This window comes from Lutjanus erythropterus, chromosome 1 (genome assembly GCF_056507025.1).
Source record: "Lutjanus erythropterus isolate fLutEry1 chromosome 1, fLutEry1.hap2, whole genome shotgun sequence".
Classification (NCBI taxonomy): Eukaryota; Metazoa; Chordata; class Actinopteri; order Lutjaniformes; family Lutjanidae; genus Lutjanus; species Lutjanus erythropterus.
Window position 1 is genome coordinate 31,545,400 of NC_139317.1, and position 20,339 is coordinate 31,565,738.

At 38.1% G+C, this 20,339-nt stretch overlaps 1 protein-coding gene across 5 annotated transcripts; it reads left to right on the forward strand.

Annotated features, from left to right (window-relative positions):
* Positions 1-6,425: 6,425 nt before the first annotated feature.
* isl2b (ISL LIM homeobox 2b) lies at positions 6,426-12,175 on the forward strand. Of its 5 annotated transcripts, none has more exons than XM_084719840.1 (6): positions 6,426-6,567; positions 6,976-7,165; positions 7,552-7,814; positions 9,449-9,744; positions 10,722-10,889; positions 11,428-12,175. In XM_084719840.1, exons 1-6 carry the CDS (start codon positions 6,510-6,512, stop codon positions 11,542-11,544), a joined length of 1,092 nt encoding a protein of 363 aa, XP_084575966.1. In that variant the 5' UTR covers positions 6,426-6,509; the 3' UTR covers positions 11,545-12,175. The 5 variants fall into 5 exon arrangements, with proteins under 5 accessions (XP_084575966.1, XP_084575979.1, XP_084575972.1 ...); XM_084719853.1 differs by having other exon boundaries at positions 10,722-10,839; XM_084719846.1 differs by having other exon boundaries at positions 9,449-9,732.
* The last annotated feature ends 8,164 nt before the right edge of the window (positions 12,176-20,339 follow it).

The window sequence follows — 20,339 nt, forward strand, 5'->3', positions numbered from 1 at the left end:
TATAAATTTTGCAAATATAAAATTGGAAACATTTAAGAATTACTTAAAAAATGAACAGTTACAAAAGAAAGGTTTATTGCCCTGTTCAACACCAGCACAAAATAAAGATGCTCCTATGACCAAATTGGCACAACTTCAGCTGAATCAAGCCTGGGGAGTTCCAAGGAATCGGCATAGTAAATTAGTTATATGTCTGACAATAAAGGCAGAGTGCCATCGAACCTTAAAACATTCAAGAGACAACGAGTCACTGTGAAAAGTTCGGTAATGCAACCCAGGAAAGCCCCCCTCCCAGAATTCCAAACAAGGACATTTCGCTCTTGCCAAAGTTTAAGTGGATGATTTCAGTCACACATATATATTTCATGAGGTTAATGGGCCCCATCAAATTGTGATTAGAGATTCTTCTGGGAGGCTTTTATGCTGGAGTGACAGCTAGGATGGCTGGGCTTTATCTGGCTGTCATTAACAGGTCACAATAACAACAACGCTGCATGTGATATTTCCTGTCACCATATATTGAATATATGTGCACGAAACACTCGGAAAAATTAACCCTTGACCTGCAGCATTAGGCAGACAGTGAGTGCACATAATAATTTAATCTGCATTCAATATTATTTTCTTTTGCACAGTCTACATATTGTGGCAAATGCTACACAATACAGCATACATAACTAAGCCAGAGTCTTGACCATAATGTTGACAAAATGAATGATTAAATAGACCACACTAAATGCATGCTTCTACAGCATTAATCAGGCTATGTCTATGCTCTATTATTATCATGAGCAATCTTAATATTGGGTTCTAACTCAGACAGAGAGAACCAAAAAGAACCTTGGAGCTGAATAGTGTTAAAGTGGCATTAGCTTTTCCATGTGGTTGGTGTACCTTTTGATACAGGTATTATACATGACATGACCCCCATGCAAATTGCAACAGAAAATCTTTCAGCTATTCTATGTCATTTATAACATACCAAACATCCTAAGAAATCCAAGTGATAGAAATTATTTTAAGAATAATGAAATTGGTGATGCCACAATCCATGTTTAAAAAATACATGTCTTCTTGTCTGATGTCCACACAGAAGGTTCAGTGCTGCAATTAACCACAAACGCAAAAGGAAATTCTCAAGTTCACTTTAAGTTCGTAAGTAGGTCAAATTGACCTAGTAGGTTTGTTTTCTTAAAATATCTTTGTAACAAAAAGTTTTCTATAATTTCATATTCCAGGTATGCCTCAAAAAATTTTGTCAGTCACAGATGTATTTGAAGTAACATACAAGACTTAAGAATAAGAATTGCCCACATCCCCAGGGCAAGTAAAGTGCCATATTGGCTTAGTAAGTTTAGCAACCCACTTGCCTGACTGGTCAAGTGATAACTATTAAAGTACAGTTCAGTTGATCATTAAAGTAATGTTTAATGCAAAAATGGCAGAAAATGCTGCTACACTTTGGGTGCAAATTGGGAGATTTCCTTTTTCCCTCCCTGACATTTAAAAACATCACCTTGGACTTTGAAAAACTGGGATGGATATTTTTCACTATTTTATGCCATTTTATAGAGATTGCAGCCCTAAATTAAACATGACAATTAACTTTAGTCATTGTTATTATTTGATACCCAATAAAAATAATGCAGTTTGTACAAAGTACAAATTGACTTTGAGAAAAGATTTCTGACCCACTTGTCCAACCACACAAATGGAAAAAAAAAACATTTATGTTGAGCCTATATGAGTGCTATTTTAAACTGTTTTAAATATTTTTGTTTCAAATGCATGTTAATTATGCTAACATTAGTGCCAATTTATATAACCTTGTATACAAGTAGCCTACCAGTATTGATGTTCATGTAAATTATTATTTTAGGATGCAAAAACATAGTACCAGGGTATACTTAAGAAACACCTCTGAAGCACCACTTGGGTCTCTTACGACTTTTTCTATATAACAGAAGAGACTTTTATGGGTAATAAATGTCAGATTTTAAGTTGTAATTTTTGTGAGGTTCACCCCCTTTTTCTATGCATTTGTAGTGGGATCATAGGTGAATTTCAAAACTTTTCCCTGTAATTAATTTTGGGTAAAATGCTTGGACTATTTCCTTAGTTGTCTTTACATTTTGATTGTTTTTTTTAACATCACTTACTACATTTATGACAACAAGAGGCTTACACACCTTCTGAAAAAAATGTCTTGGGATTTGACCTCAAAGATGTCTGAAGTAGTAGCCACATCCAGCTTAGGAGACTCTCTGAGGAGGAGATTCTGCAAAGGGAACCACAACATGTTAAGGCTCACAAAGCTCCTGAGTGACAGTGACTGAGACTATAAAAGTTAAAGTAATGGTTATAATGAGCTCTCTGAGGGCCGGGTTGAAAAGTTTATGTAAAAGCACGAAAGACGTAATGCTCGGCCTGGTTTTAAAAATATCTGCAACAAATTTCTATTACATTCAAGCCATTTTTACAGTAAGAAATAAAAGTGGCTTGAACATGATACGACTCTCTGAAGAACACCATACCTGTAGAACAATTTAAAGTAACTGATGCGAGTGAGTCAGTCACATTGAATTAATCACATGCTGCACCTTGTTCTAATACTAAACAGAGTGAGGCCTAGCCTAGAAATAAAGATCAATATGAGCTGTAATAAAATACCTAAGATTTAGTTTAATGCATCCTAATTCAATTGAAATACCATTAGATCTACGAGCTGACGGTTCTATTGAACAATCACAGATCACAGAGTGAGGTCACTTATTAAAAAGATAAAAAAAAACTTTTGACTGCATTAGAACGTCGAGACATAATCACTGAAGATGCAAAATCCAATATGCATAATACAATATCTGATATTTTATGCATGCCCAAACAATTCACAATATAAATTACAGAGAATTCTTCTACAGAGAGCGGGTCGGTATTCATTAAAGTTCAGTTCAGACAGATTGATTTAAGTAGCCAATAACTTTCATAGGTTTTCTTTGGTAAACTCATGATATATAACAAACTTTTCAATATTTAAAACTGTATTTTTAAATATTTCATGTGATTTTATTCTAATGATAACAAGACAGACTTAAACTGATTTCTATGTCCCAAAGTTCTGAGTGAGAAAGAGGTTAAGCAGAATCATGTTTATTGCAGAGTACATTTACACATGCAGAGGATTTGCCTTGGTGTTTTGGTGCAACAAGTAGAAACATACAATGAAAGAAAGCACATACTGTAAAGCAAGAAATATAAATAGAAAACTGACAAGAAAATGTGGAAAAAATATTAAAATATATACAATATGATAATTAAATGAAAGAGCTGTACAGTTTTGTGCAGAAATGTAATAATGAACTGACAAGTGTACAGATAACGTGTGACACATTGCTCCTGTGCAGATGTATGAAGTTTGGTTCATTTGGTGTGGACCAAAAATGAGCAGATGTTTTTACATGGCAGAGAGATACTCAGTTATAAAATAAAAACCATAAAATGGTGTAACAGATTGTTTTGATTTATGTTTTATAATCTATAACATTGTTTAAAACATGTCAATAATTATTATTCTCTTTTGACAAAACCAGCAAAGAGAAACTCATAAATTATATCATAGCCACTAGTGCCTTCTTGGCCCCTTTGACCTTACTGATCCACTAAGTCGCCCTGTCTAAAGGGAAAAAAAGCACCTCCTGCAATTTTCCAAATTACCTCGGTGATGCAGGTTCATGCATCCTAACTGAACTCACTGCGTTCATGTCAGCTGTGCTGTAATTATAGCCTGTATGTCACTTTTTGTTTGGGTACTCTTGAATGGTTTGAACCAGTGCCCTTATGTGCATGGGTGAGTTTGAGCAGACAGCAGTAGGTAGTCCTTCTTCTCCTGCTGCTGTCCTGTTTATGTACTGCAGGCCTACCTTCACATGTTGGTACCAGTTTCCAGGCATGATTCAGTTCTCCTCCTCCCAGTGCAGGCAGTTAGTGTAATGTTGTTGTGTTCTGACTGGCCTGCAGATAAAGTTTTAGACACAAACAAGTATGAAAACAAAATTATCAGTAGTAATACCTTCTACTACAATACAGTGACGTCAGCGCTTGGGTAGTTTGGTATGGCAGCCAACAACCTGCACTGAGGTCGTTGGCTGGCTTCTTTTATAGTTTAATTGAGTGTCAATAAACCCAGCTATGTCAAAGGCCAAAAGCATTTTCTACAGCAGACATGATGGCAGCAGGAATACTGCAGAGTGACCCTGTCCTCAAACATACACAGACATACAACATGAAACTACAGTGGACAGCTGGTTTAGTAAAGCCAAACAAGGTTACAAAAGCTATCCTTAACGTGAGACTGTGAACCTAGGATGGCTATGGACGTATTTATCAAATTTATCAACTTATTATTTAACATTTCTACCCGACACCAGTGGCAGACTAATGTGTAGACTTGTGAGCTGCAGTAATGTCCAGACACACAAATCTGCAGTCTGGAAACTGGTAAATCAATCAAATACTTACCATAAATATCATGTTTCTGTTTGGCTGCAATGCATTCGGAAAAACACTCATATTCATCAGGTTAGCTCATGAGCTAAAGTTGTCAAAGGTTCCGAGCCAATCAAAACACTGCAGGTGGAGGATATCTGGTTTGTGGCTTTCAAAATAAGACCCATTATTTAAGAACTTTTGCAGTTCTTCCGATTATTGACATAAGAGGGGTATTATTTTAAGAGAGGGGGTGAGAGAGGCGAAAGGTGAAGAAAATGTGTTTTGAAATTGAATTAGAATTTTTTCAGTCCACAATTTCACACAATAGCCTATCTGCAATTGACAACAAACAGACATTTTACAGGCCTAAAACAAACTAAACTATAAAAAAGCAAAAAACAAAACAAAACAAAACAAAACAAAAAGTAATATTTTGTGGACAACAACAGGGCGCAATCCGTCCGTGCTTGAGACACTTGCCATTATCAAACTGCCTGAAAACCTTGGTGTTCTCCTACAACAATGACTGACATGACTGAGACGACATGCAAATGAAGTGGAGTCTGTTTGTTTGGCTAAACTAACTAGAGAAAAGGAGGAAAAAATAGAGGATGAAAACAGTGTTTGAACAGAGACACAGCAAACACTGCCATTGTGCAACTGTTTGTATTGTTTGTTTTTTCCAACGCTGTCAAACATTCAAAGTTACCGAGCCAGTCAATGGAAAGTAGTTAATTATGTCATGTTTGTGAATCTAATTATTGAACCTAAAGTAATATATGGATTTATTTTTATAGCAGTGTCCTTTTATAGAATGTGGACTAACAGATTTCCATTTAAGAAACTAGATTTACAACTGTTATATATGTCTTTTAAGTAACTTTGGGTTTATCTGATGTGAATCATACACTTTCCTTTGATTGAGAGCTTTAGTTTTCATTCTTATATACTGATTAACGAAGAGATTCATAGATTGAGTTAATCTTATGCGTGCTCAGCGTGCGGAAGAACAAATCCACCTACTTTCACCTGTAGTTCTGATTTTCCTCCAACAGATGGCCTTGTTCTCGAGTAGATGAGCAACCCGGACGGAGCAGAGGAGACATGTCAACTGTCCTCAGATCCTGCTGCTGAATTTATGTCTGAAAACCAAATTGCTGCAAGGATTTCTCCGTTTGGTTTACACGTTTTTCTTAAAAAGGTCGAGGAAGTAATTTCCATAGTTTTTGTCCTCCAAGTCAATGAGTCTTGTGTTGTAACGAAATATCATTTTCCCATCAGGACCGTGATGATGTGGGTGTTTGAGAAAGATATAATGAGGGAATAAAATCAAATAGACATAGGATTAATATAATTTATTGATAACAATGAAAAACCAAGACAAACGTTCTGTTACCTCTGAGACCACTATGCAGCACATCATGTCATCATTTGTAATATGGATCAAATAACATCATAATATATTTCTTGTCGATATTCAGTTATTGCTTCTTTCTGTGAGCAAGAAATCTAATATTTAAGCTGAATTAGATATTTATGATAAATGTTTTGATGCAGAAGCTTTGCCATATTCTTTAGTGTTCCGATGATGATGATGATGATGATGATGATGATGATGATGATGATGATGATCAGGATGATTATCACCATCACTGAATTTTATGCGCATCTTAAAAAACTGAATCAAAATGGTTCATTGATGTCAAAACATTTATTTTGAATCGGAATCTTTGTCTGAAGAAACAAAAGGTGAAGATCTGCATTTTTAAGTTTTTCTCATACATAAATATAGGCAACACTGGATTGTTTTTACTGGTTGGTAGAGAGAGGTGCGGGAGCGCGACTGGAGAAGTCCGGCGTTGACGTCATGACGTCAGAGCAGCAGCGTGTGGGACCCTGCAGCCTCCTCGCCCGCCCCCCTCAAGTCCGGAGAGACACACGTTATCAGGGAGGCAGCCGAAGGGCCAGTCATCTCCTCACATCTTTTCTGCCTCTACCACAATCCCCTCTATCCGTCCTGTATGGTGGATATTATTTTCAGCTCTTCTTTTTTGGGTGATATGGGGGATCATTCCAAAAGTAAGTAAACTCAACTGTCTGCTGCAGTTTTTAGTGGCAGATTTTGTTTTCGTCGCAGTGGCAATATGGAGCCACATGATATATTGAGCAGTGCACCGATTGCTAAAGTTATATCTAAATAATGCAAGATTGTGTACTATTATTTCTTTGGCTGTGCATTTTGTACGCGCTTTTTTAGAAATTAAATAATTGTTTTTCTTTACGAATGCTGGCAAAAGTCCTCATCTGTTACATAACATCAAGACTTGTCCAGTCTGCAAAAAAAGAGGAGTTCACTGTAAAACTGAGACATGCAGACTGGACTTTAAAATATTTGAAAAAGAGGAAAATATTCTGCACTTTTTGTGATAGCGTATTTGTTTGGCTGCATTTCCCCTGTGTGGTTACAATGTTGTGCGCTCTTTGCAGAGAAGCCAGGATTCGCGATGTGTGTAGGATGTGGAAGTCAGATCCATGATCAGTACATACTGAGAGTCTCTCCCGACCTGGAGTGGCATGCAGCCTGCCTGAAGTGTGCAGAGTGCAGCCAGTACCTGGATGAGACCTGCACTTGTTTCGTCCGGGACGGCAAAACCTATTGCAAAAGAGATTATGTAAGGTAGGAGTTTGGAGATATTCCCCGCACAGCCTGAATAATCATGTTTAATCATTTTAAAATGTAAAGTTAACATATTTAAACACCATGAGAATTTAGGCCAAACCTAATTCAAAAAGACGTATTTGGACATTAAAAGAAAAATGCACTAGAAAGAACGATTCAAAAAATTTAACTGCACAGTTACAAAAGAGAAAAAAATACACACCAACTATTTTGTTGTCTGTCCAAATCTAAAAGAGCTTTAACAGCATGTAGATAACACTCACTACTCTGAGTTATCAGCCGAAAGTTTTCTTCGCTGTTCTTTTTTTTTTTTTTTTTTTTTTTTTTTTTTTACGTGTCTTCCAAGATTTTTTAATTCTTTAACAATGGTTAAAATTTTTCAGGTTGTTTGGAATAAAATGCGCAAAATGCAACCTGGGATTCAGCAGCAGCGATTTAGTGATGAGAGCCCGGGATAACGTGTACCATATCGAGTGTTTTCGGTGCTCGGTGTGCAGCAGGCAGCTGCTGCCGGGAGACGAGTTCTCCCTGCGGGAAGATGAGCTGCTGTGCCGGGCGGACCACAGCCTGCTGCTGGAGAGGAACTCCGCAGGAAGCCCCATCAGCCCCGGACACATCCACTCCAACAGACCGCTGCATCTGACAGGTCCGGCCATTATTATTAATATTATTATTATTATTATTATTATTATTACTACTACTACTACTACTTGATTTATTTGTTTTATTTAATTTGAGCCATTGCAATTTGATATAATAACACCGGAACATCATAAAATCGGCAGTAACCGAATAAAAGTAAAACAAAATAAAAGGCCTGCCATTTGAAATGTATATTTAAAATCCTTCATATTTTTCATGGTCAAGTCAAGCTTATTTATACAGCACATTTAAACACAACCAAAGTTGACCTGTGCTGTACAATAAAATAACGACAGTGAAGAAATATCACACAGTAAACAGCATGATAAAAGCAGAGATAACAAAAAAATACTATGAAAATACCATCCCAACTAATTAAACACATAAAAAGTGAACGATTTAAAATAAATACATAAAATAAAATAGCGTGAGTTTATAAAAAATATATATATTCTAAGATTGTCAAGGTGTTGTATTTTTTTTATTTTTATTTTTTTAATCCAGATTATTTGTTGTGTGGTTGTCTATCTGTGTGTGTGTGTGTGTGTGTGTGTGTGTGTGTGTGTGTGTGTGTGTGTGTGTAAAGTGTGTGCTGCGACTTTTCTTAAGGCTAATTTCATAATTGATCTCATTAGCGTTAACCTGCTCTGTTGCCATTATCTGAATAATCTGGTATTTGAGTCGCGACTCCTCGTGTGTGTATAGGTGTGTAGGCCTGTCAGTGTATGTGTGTGCAGAGCTGTCATCCTGACGCCGCCTCTCAACAGAAAGAGAACAAAACAAATGTGTGAATAATGTTCACCAACTTCCTGCTTAAAGCGCTCAATTCAAAAGAAGTTACTTCAGCAGCTGAGCTCAGCGCAGTGACTCACAGACGAGCCTGCAGCGGTGACACCCGCACCATTTCATATTTCAACCGAGTTTTCAAATGTAATTGAGATTAGAGCGAACCTCCTGTTTCACAGCGATACTTTTAAGGATTATTATATCTGATAACAGTTTTACTTTTAAAATGTGATCATACAAACCACTGATATTCAAATCTACGAGCCACTCAGCACTAACTCATTATTTTGAAATCTACCAGCCACTTCTGTATTTTACCAGCATTTGGTTGGTAGCTGGTCCTAATTTCCCATACTGAAACAATGCAAGACGTGAGTAGAGAATTACAAAACACAGCCTTAAAACATATAAATTTACGTTTCTACTATCAAAGTGTATGCATATTGCTGTCTTCCACGTCTATACCTATATTATTGAACTGAATTTCGTTGTTTTTTCCATGCATTTTGTAAATCAAAATAGTAATTTTTATCCTCTAAAGTCAAAGGAGTCAAAATGAGCTTTACAAAAATAGTGATAGTTTTTTTCAATCCATGAATACTCCATTTGTTTTGCCTGAGCATTTAATTTAAGCTGTTGAAGGCATTTATCTTTAAATAAATCCATGTCTTTGATAATATTTACCAGTTTTTCCTTCATAAAACGAGCCAATCTAAGAGATATAAGAAGATAAAACAGTACAGATTTAGATGAACTGGCTGCACAGTAACTGTATCAGCATTTAAAATTCTTGTTTCTGAGGCCTTGGCAGCCTGTATTACAGTTTCTGACTGACTGTTTTCCTTCCTGCAGACCCGGTGACGGTGCGGCAGGCCCCGCATCGGAACCACGTCCACAAGCAGTCGGAGAAGACGACGCGGGTCCGGACGGTGCTGAACGAGAAGCAGCTCCACACGTTGCGGACCTGCTACAACGCCAACCCGAGGCCCGACGCGCTGATGAAGGAGCAGCTGGTGGAGATGACCGGTCTGAGCCCCCGGGTGATCCGGGTCTGGTTCCAGAACAAGCGCTGCAAAGACAAGAAGAAGTCGATCCTCATGAAACAGCTCCAGCAGCAGCAACACAGTGATAAGACTGTAAGCATCTTCGTAAGTTTGACCACTTGATTACTATCAACGATTCTTTGTTTATTTCTTCATCTCTGCATTTGCTTGTCATTTAAAGATAGAATCATTCGGATTTATCCGAGCTGTTCCTAAACGCACCAGAAAGGTAGTTGATCGTTGAGACTCACTATCAGGACGTAAAGTAATTGACGTTTTGGTTTGTTAGAGCGACCTGAGCATGGCAAAATAACGGGAAATAAAAGAACGTGCAGGCAGAGGGGCTCTGCAGATACAGACACTGCCACAGGCTTACAGGGAGTCATAAGTGATGATTTAAAAATTATGACCAGGATAAATGTGAACTAAATTCCCCCAATTTTATTTCAACTTGAGGCAGGCATAAATTTTCATTAAATGCATAGTAAAGTGCAGCCAACATATGCAAGCCATATGATCATAACTTTATATGTTTTTAGATGAAAATATCATGTTTTTTTTTTTTTTTAGATTGGTGGTTGTCTTATGGTCACTTACAGGTTATAGTCTACCTCCCCTTTTTTGCCACTAACATGAATCACTACTAGCCCCGATCGTTTAACTCTTTTCTAAATTTTAATTATTACTTTACTTACCCTGAGACACAGTACAAGCATACCAGTTGGCTCTGGTGTTATTCTGTATTCAAACTTTAGGTCAATGAATAATGAATCAAGTGCTTTGGCTTCAGTTGCTTGACCTGAAAGATTAAAACATCCTCTGCAAACAGGCTTGGTCTCTTAAAACATCTCTTCCTCTGAGATCATAGTTCAGTCTTTGCTCCACCCAAAGAGGAAACTTTTTGTGGAAAGTGATGTCTCGATTAGTCCAAATTTAGCATTTATCTTAAATGTCTCTTCTGACTGGGAAAAAATTGAATGAGGATCAGCTTTGGTTACAGATGTTGTCTTGCAGGACAAATGATGCTCATGGTCTGTTTTATTTTATTTTTTAAATTATTATTATTTTTATGAATTTGCCAGAACCTGCAGGGCCTCACAGGGACACCTCTTGTAGCTGGGAGTCCTATCCGACATGAGAGCACCGTGCAGGGAAACCCAGTGGAGGTTCAGACCTACCAGCCTCCATGGAAAGCCCTGAGTGAGTTCGCCCTGCAGAGCGACCTGGACCAACCAGCCTTCCAACAACTGGTGTGTGTGTTCAGGACAGAACGAGTTAGATGTGCACAAACAAACATGCATGCACTGCAGACCAGAACCTGACATTAGGGCTGCAAGCAACAATTATTTTCATTATAGATTAACCTGCAGATTATTTTCATGCCAAAAATTGTGAAAAATCTTTATCACAATTTTGCAGAGCTCAAATTGACATCTTGAACACTTTTCATTTTCTATTATAAATGACAAATAAAAGCAGCAAATCCTTACATTTAGGAAGTTCAAATCAGCCAATATTTAATATTTTTGCTTGAAAAATGACAGAAACAATTATTCATTATCAAAATACTTGGCACCTGATTGTCTTTCAGCTGATTAATTAATCGACTAATCATTGCAGCCCTATCTATCTATCTATCTATCTATCTATCTATCTATCTATCTATCTATCTATCTATGCACAGACAGAACTGAAATAGGCCTGTAATGTTTTTAAAATCAGGTTTTCAAAATAAAAGCCTAGAATATGTCCTTATTCTGACACATTGTTTCTGTCTGTTGTGTTCAGGTGTCTTTCTCTGAGTCGGGCTCTCTCGGGAACTCCTCGGGCAGCGACGTGACTTCTTTGTCCTCTCAGTTACCGGACACCCCCAACAGTATGGTACCCAGCCCGGTGGAGACGTGAAACGGTGACACTTTCAAACCTGTCGGTCCCCCCCACCTCCTGCAAGGACAATTGCAGCATGATCCCGGTCCCCCCTGCATGTGACCAGCTCATCACATCGCCCAAACTACAGAGAGGAGAGTGGGCTTTTTTTTCTTTCTTTTTAATTTCCTGACGAGATGGAACAAAGAAAGCACCGACTGACTCCGATGTTTTTTTGTGGAGCTTTCATTGGACAAAAACTAAGCAGAACCATTGTTGCATGACTTGATACGGAGACAAAAGATGTACAGAAGACCTCCCGGTGGATATACTACAACAAACCTTCCCTCAAAAACAAATTGGAAACATTTCCATGTCGAAACAGAAGGACATTCTGCGAGTTCATTGTGATCATATTGTGTCTTGTTTCTTCAACATGAGAATTTTTTGATACATTTATTGCGTTGTCTCGAGTCCAGTTGACTCTTTGTCTTAAGGTCAGAGCATGATAATCTGCAAACTATTCGTGTTGTAAAATACTTTATCTTAAGGGCAGGAGGTTGTTTGAGCTCATCGAACAAAAAGTAAATTATTGTTATATTATTTATTGTTAGGAAAGCGATTCGTAAAGGGATTATTAACTGATAAAAATAAAAAGCTGAATACATAACGTGTTTTTGGTGACCAATCTGTGTACAGGCGCATTTTTTTTTCTTTTGTACTTGCAAGCCGATATCGTAATAATTTAATTTATTTGAAAATTCAGCAGCACTTTCACTGCAAAAATAAGACGAAAAACGAAGTGCCTGGATCTAAGTAAACAAAGTTTTCCAGTCCGTTGGTGGTGACAAAGTCAAATTCACTGTCCAGATCCAAAGAGGCGACAGGTCGTTACTCATCATGACAGCGAGTAATTTCTGATTTGGGAAACAAATAAAAACCTCCCAGGGCCGACTTGAGGAATAGATTCAACGCATTTAAAAACCAAAACAAATATTCATTCCAGTTGTTCTGAGTATGCTGCTTGTCCTGTCCAACTTATATCAAGTTAAGCTGCCTGAATTTGTTGTCTTATCATCCTCCTCCATCTGCGCTGTTTCCCCCCTCGGTTATGTTGCAGGACTCGGCCAGTGGTCATTTACTATCTCGGGGGCAAAAATCTGCTGTAAATTGTGCTCAGTCCAGTTCCTCTGGTTGAGTCACAAGCTGGTCTAGACAGCGCGGAGGGATCGGCGACCTCTTATCTAGTCCTGGCATCACCTGCAAGCGATACACTGACTGAAGCCACAACAAACTAACTAAACACCCCCCTCCTCCAAAGACACACACACGCACACACATACACGTGCACACACTCCCCAAAGCCCCTCGTATGTGAGGGGAGCAGAGAGCAGCTCGTAAAGGGTCACTTCTCCTCCTCAGTTTATTTTCCTTCAGTGAATTGCGTTATTGCGCACGGGTCAGCCGAGATGACAGCTCAGGCTAAATGAACTAAATGAACTGACCTCCTTTATGGCACCGTGTGTGAGCAGAACAAAACAAAGCTGTCATGCATGCACCGAAAACCTGCAGATCAAAATGTTTTTTTCCAGAAATATATGCGTAATTTATAGACTTTGTTACAAGCTTTGGAAGACTTTGTAAGCGTGCACAGGAATATACTCTATTCGTTTTCAAGTTTTAAAAAAAAGAAATCTGTTTTTAAATGTTTATTACTGCAGGAGTGAAAAAAAAAACAAAAACTGCCAAACAGATGAGGTCATTTCACTTTTCTCCAGTTCTGTTTTGCTGTTTTATCTTTTCATAAAAAGAGGCAGAAAAGGGAAAACATGTCTTTAATAACAAGAAAATCAGTCTCTATATATAAATTCCTAAAACAATTAGAGAAATGGAATTATCCTGGTGCGCTTATTTTCCTTATTTTAATAGAACTGGACTCAATATTATTTTTATATTTCAGTGTTTTTTTCCCGTGAAATAATTCAACCAAAGTTTTTATTTTTATTTGTATATTTTTTGTAAAATATATGTGTTTTTTTAATTTAAATCTTTAAAAATCGCTTCTAGTACACTGAAAGTGTCCTGCAGTAATTGGAAGTTTGAATGACAAAAGGGCAGATAATAGATTTGTAATTGAGCTATTTCAAATAAGATAAGTAAACAATGCGAGCAGATTAAGATAACGGAGATAAGTGAAGAATAACAATGGCGTTTACAGACAAGAATGCAGGCCTATTAACCCTCTCCTCCAGCAGAAAAATCATTGTGGGGCCATATTATGTTTGCAAAACAGATCATTTCCAGCATGTATACTGTATGTAACTCATCCCTTAAGGGCTTACACGACAATAGATCATGAAATAGAGTACATTAAATATAACTAAACACTTCTTACTATTATGTAAAAATAACTCTCAGTTTTTTTTAACCTTTGTGCAACAAAACAAAGCCAGAACAGCAAAAATGTTTTAAAATGAATAAGGGGGATTTTTAAGTCTTTATCGATAGATCAAATATTGCAAGGCGTTAAAATAAAATACAGGCCTGAGGGGGATAGTAAAATGATTTCTTTGTGTGTTTTCTAAAATTCGGAATTATATCAAAAATCCATTCCATAAAGAAAACAAAAACCAATGGATAAATAAAAAGACAAATAACAATTAGATTCACAGTTGCATTCTCTGAAACAGCAAAGTGAAGCTGGAGTTTATTATCTATTAATCTGTGTTGCTCACACAGATCAGAGATCACGTCCTCTGACAGCCATAAAATGACGCGAGTACCTGGAGGCCACATGATCTTCTATCATTTTTATCAATGGGCGTTTCCCCTCAGCGCCTTAAACAAGAACCAAAATAAACAGCGGTGATCTCTGTCCTGAGGTTCAGTGTCCGCAACACTCACTGGATCGCTGCTTCCAAGATTTTAACGGCGCATGTTCGGGCTTCATTACACCGACAAGACCGCATACAGCAAACATTAAATACCCTCGAATTTATTTCTCACTTTTTTAAAATAGAAACACTGCGACAATTTAGCCTTCCTCACATTATTAAGGATTAACCTGGAACTGTGTCAAGTCGCTGCAGACGCTGTCAGAGGGACTGACACCGTATCATTAATGATTAAGAGGACGAGTCCATTTAAAGGTGTGATGTAATTCTCTAATTGGTGGAGGGTGGACGTAATTAGATCACCCTGCGTGCTCGGGAGGACTGCAGCACCGCCCACGACCACGAGTCTCTAAACGGTCACTGACTGACAGACACACGAGGCGTTCATACATTTATATATTCATATAATGCTGACGAGTTTTTATTTTGTTTTTGTTTTGGGTTATGTGGGAATGAAAAAATAAAAAAAAATGTAAAAGGATAGCCTCTGACACGTGAAGACGTTGCACTCTGCTCCGAGTTTCATATCTTCCGAGTGTTTTCAAAATAATATTTCCCATAATGTGATGACAATTTAATAGGGAATTGCATAGTCACATATCAATGCATTTTCTGGTCTTTTAACCAAACTGTCTAAATTGTATTAATAACAACCACATGCAACTTAAATTCTAATATTATTTAAGAAATTTGACCCTTTTAAATGAAATATAATACACTGGTTCAGGAGGTGGCAGCTGCAGAGGGTGTGATGATGCCACTGCTCTTCCGTGGTTGTACAGCTCTGGGCACATACACTCAGTCGCCAGCGTATTCGGTACACCTGGCTAAAATTAATGCAGTCTATTACAACAATCCTGCAATAAATTCTGAAGGTTACAATGTTCAAGTGTTGTTCAAACACGCTAAAGAGAGTTCAACTTTTCATCCACGAGAAGTGTTTGGGATATTTTGTCCATCACATTTTTTTTTATCCACAAGGGTATTAAAAACCCCTTCACAGAGTAACTCTGTAGATTTTTACCATGTTTCACCAAACAGTAATGTTCAATTAAGCAACCAAGCTGTAAGATTTGCTGTCTATAAATTATAAAATTATCTTCAACAAAGTCATGAAATAAACAAAATATCTATGAGACTTTTTAAAAATCATGGCTGTAGGTTCTGTGAGATTTTAGGTGAATTTCAATCTTGTTGAATTTTGTGGAAATATAAGGTATTTAGTCATGTAGGGACAGAGAGAAATGGGACCAAAAGGGATGAAATGTAATCTTTTAGACTTAAATAAGGAATTCTGATCTTGATGGGAATCTAACATAAATAAGCCAACACATACAGATGCTTGGTCTGTCATTATATTTGAACCACCCATTACTGAATTTCACAACTTTTATTGCCTGTAGGTCACAAATGTGAGCCAGCATCATGCTGATTGAACATTTATTTTCAGTATGAGGAGTCATATCTAAACAAACGAGGTACTGAAACTCCACCAAACCTGTGACTGCAAAATGACATTACGACATTATTATTATTATTAATGTTATTGTTGTTGTTGTTGGTAATTCTGCACACATAAAATCCTCTCACATGAATGATCCATGCGCCCATATTGCCCAAACCTGACTGACATATATAAAAATAAATAAATAAAATCATGATAAGAAAATAATGAACACAAAAGTCAAACTGTCAAAATATGATTTATAACAAACTGACACTCTCATGTGTTAACCATTAGAAAACCTGGTCCAATGTTGCTGTGTGCAGACACAAAGGTTTTCTGCATTTTAATTCACAGGAATTGGAAAAAGAAACATGTTTTCAATTGTCTTCTTGACAATTTGCCTGCAACCTCTTCTGAACTCTCTTATTCCACTGAAAAAAAATAGTCCTGAGACTCCTGAATTAGCATGACTGACAAACATTGTGTAAAAATAAGTGTGTGGGATTCCTGTGGAGGCTCTGTGAAAGTTTCGACACTCGGGTCCACTGTGACCTTGCTCCTCCAGTGGGGGCCACCAGCAGAGGAACTGCTGGGACAAACTTCAAGTCCAAAACGTCTCTAGGGAAGCATTCTGACAGGCTGACTTAATGCAGAGTCTGAACTGAACTGAGCTTTTTTCTTCAAGGAAAAAGAAAAGAAAAGGGAGGGGGTGTGTGAGAGAAAGTGTGGCACTTGAGTGGAGACACAACAATGAGGGTCTCAATAACTTCAAATTAAATCATACAATATGAGATGATCTCTTTATTCTTCTTCGTCTCATATAATCCAACCAAACAGAGCTTTAACCCCCGTGTCAACATCATTATAACTGCGCACTGTGTGTTTTCTCCACTTCTTGTCAGGTGTTTTAATGGGAAATTTAAGGGCCAATTTATCTTAGATGTGTAATGGCCAATTTAACATCTGGTGACAAGAATTTAATCTTCTCTACTCGTAGGTTACACTGATAATGAAAGGGCAGCATCAACATCTATGTGCAGTGCAGGCTTCTTGTGTACTATCGATCCTGGGGAAGAGAATGCTGCTTTTATGGGAAACTGACACAATGAGTAAATATCCACATATTATCCTTTAAACTTTTAAAAGCACTGGGGCCAACAGGGGAGGAGGTATTTCAGAAAGCTGCATTAAAAAACAAATATTGATTTTTTTTTTTTCTGAAACAAGACTTTCTCTTTAAGTGTTGTGTTGACATATTTTGAGCATCATCTTTCATATTTTTAAGTCACAGTTTTATTTAGATTTAAAGTCCACAGTCCCAAATAATGAGTTGAACCCAAAGACGGTATATTAAGTTGAAATCTTATCTGTTACACAATCTATGATTGAAGTGAGTTGTTTCCCCCCACACCCTCCGCCCCAGACTAGAGGAAGCTCAGGCAGGCTGCAGGACCACTGCAGGAGTGCAAGACAAGTGCTACACTGTAATATGACAAATGACTCCCACTGTAAGCTGACCAGCTGTTTATAACTGTCAGTTTCTGTTGATGTAAGGCTAAACCTGTTATGCTGAAAACAAAAATCCACTGCTCTGAAAATACACACTGGGTTTTGAGTTCAGTGATTGCCTGCCTTACTTCCTGCTGAAACCTGTTAACATTTTGCTCAAATTAACTGTCATAAACATCTACTTCTTCTAAAAGATTATTATAATTTCTTATGACTCATGAAGAGACACTTATTCAGCAAGAATTTGGCATTAATTTGAACTCTAATTAAAAAGAAACAGGCATATCATAACACAAGTTACAGGCCAGAATAGAAATTTCACAGGACACTGCAGCTGTAGTGCTGTTGGCAGACAATCGAGTATTTTAACTTAGCATGTTTCCATAATCTCTGATAAATCATGGTCACTTGATTTATTACACCAAATATAAAGAAAAGAAAGGTAGAATTTTAAACTTTTAAAATGAATGTTCAATACCTGTAGAAGAGCAAAACATGCCCTCTTACCCTTCAGGTGAACCTAAAGGAAGGAAATTGCGAAAGTAGCAACTTGCCTGTTCTATTACACCACAACAACAGAGTGTGTAGGTGTATTAAAGTGTCTGTGTTCTCATTTGTGAGTTTCTGTGCATTTTGCCTCCACCGCGTGCGTGCGTGTGTGTGTGTGTGTGTGTGTGTGTGTGTGTGTGTGCAGGGACGGTGAGCAGACCTCAAGCTCACCTGGAACACACAGAGAGCTACAATCAGCCTCTTTGGTCCTGCTGCTGAGACAGTGTCAGAGCTCTGTAAATCACAGCGCCCCACCCACACATAAATCTACAGGAAAAACAACACAGCAGTGCCCATTAGGAGAGGAGAGGAAGGTTGGAGCCGCCCCACTCGACAATGACTCGCTATAAAACACAATGAGGCTTCACCTGTACTTGCCTCCCCCTCTTTCTTTGACAGGACCAAACTGTCATTAGCCCAATGAGGAAGACAAACACGTGTCACTAGAAGCAAACAATGGGGCAGTAGTGAACATGAGTCACTTCAGATGAGAAACGGCATCAAAAAGGTTTCAGAGAGACACTCTGGCATTCATCAGGGTCATATCAGTGTCAGTTCAGGAGTTCAAGAATGTTTTCAGGAAGTCTTTGCGTTTTAGATTTAGTGCTAAAGTTCAATTAACCCTCTGACTCGTAAGTTCGGATGGAACAGAGACAAACTTTAATTATAGCATGCAGAGCAGAAACTGAAATGTACATGCCACTGATATATTATTCCTGTCAAATGAAAACCCTGTGAGTCAAAAGAGTCGCCTGTTCACACGATCAGGGAAAATTACCTCCAGTTTATATTGATAAGCTTTCAGTCTTGAAGGCTCCTGGGCTGTCATACAGGGCAGATAGCACCATGCATTATACTGTTAAGAAGGGTAAGAATATCGAATTAACCATATAAAGGACAGTTGCTAATATTTTTAAACACTGGACCCATGGATCACCAAACCCATTTGGTGGCAAAAGTACATTTTTGGTGGCCTAAATGCAAACTTATGTAAAAAGAGTGCACTCAGAAAAGTGCAGATCTCCACCAAGCAACCCCACAAGGATAATGATGTAATTCCTTTTTAATGACCAGCATTTTGGTTTGTAACTGAAATTTAATTGTATTTTTCTCAGTAACGAATACTTGTGAATGACCAGAGGAGAACTAAGAGTGAAACAAAGTTAAATGAACATGATTTATGTAGGGGAAATAAAGAAAAAAAAGAGTTTGCTGGAGCTATCATGCTAAGCTTTATTTCTCTAAAATTCAACTTGAATGCTTTTTAAATCCTCTTTTTTAAAATCAGTCACTTCCCCAGTTATTGTTAATGATTGACAATAAATGTGAGGTGGGGGGTATGTGAACCTTTTTGGGTTCTTAAACAGGGCATTCCAGAGGAAGTTTCAGAACCACTGCATTAACTCCTACATTTTTGTTAGAATTTCATTTTTTCATAGTCTGCTCTTTGTGTTTTTGGTTCTTTGGTAAGGGTAGCTTTAGCAGTTTGAGTGGAATTAATAAACCCATACGCAAATAGCCCCAGCATATTGGTAGCTAGCCAGCAACAAGGACTGTTTGCCGTTTTCTTAGAATGTCAATGCTGGATTAAATGGTGCAAAGGAATTGGGATGTTTGTGGAACCGTAATGTGTTGGCAAAGGCTTGTGGTATTGGGATAGAACTGGTGGTCCTGCATGGCCACCTACATGAAATATTTGGTGGCCATGGAGTCACTTTTGTGGTCATGGGCCGTCGGCTATGGATAATTTTAATCAAGGTTGAATTCCAATATAGGTTAAAAATCAAAGTGAATCCTTTCCAACAAGGCAACAGTTACAGGTCCCTTGCCCCACAGCAGCAGTCTGGAACCACATGCAGACTGTGACCAGTTCAAGAAATGGTCCAACAACGCTAAGGACACACAGTGAACGACACACATGATCCTGAGTCAGTGAGAGATAAAAAGAGTCAAATAAAAAAAGAGGAGGAGGGTAAAAAAAATGGAAGGGAGGGCCCTGCCTGCCAACTACAGCGATCCCCTCGTCCCAAGGCGTTCCTGCCACTTTAAGAAATGAAGCAATATCATTAATGGAGGCCTCTGAGGGCTGACATCTTGCTCCAATTCACCAGTCCCCGTCCATCACACCATTACGGTGGGCCCAGCAGAATTAAAATCCAATCACTCCTCTGGCTAGTTTGATTAAGGAGGGCAACTGCACAAAGAAGGGGCTCTGACCCATTGTTGCCTCTGCCAGGGAGTCCCCAGAGGCTGCAGCAGGTTTCTAGTCTCAGGCAACACCCAGACAAGAGCTGGTCACTGTTGAAGCCTTGCAATAATCCAGTGTGATGCCTCACTCTAGTTATTTCTATGGTTTTCTGCAGTAATTTTCACTAGGCAGGGGTTTATATACACTTATGGTTAAATATAAACTTGCAGAATATGACTCATGGTGG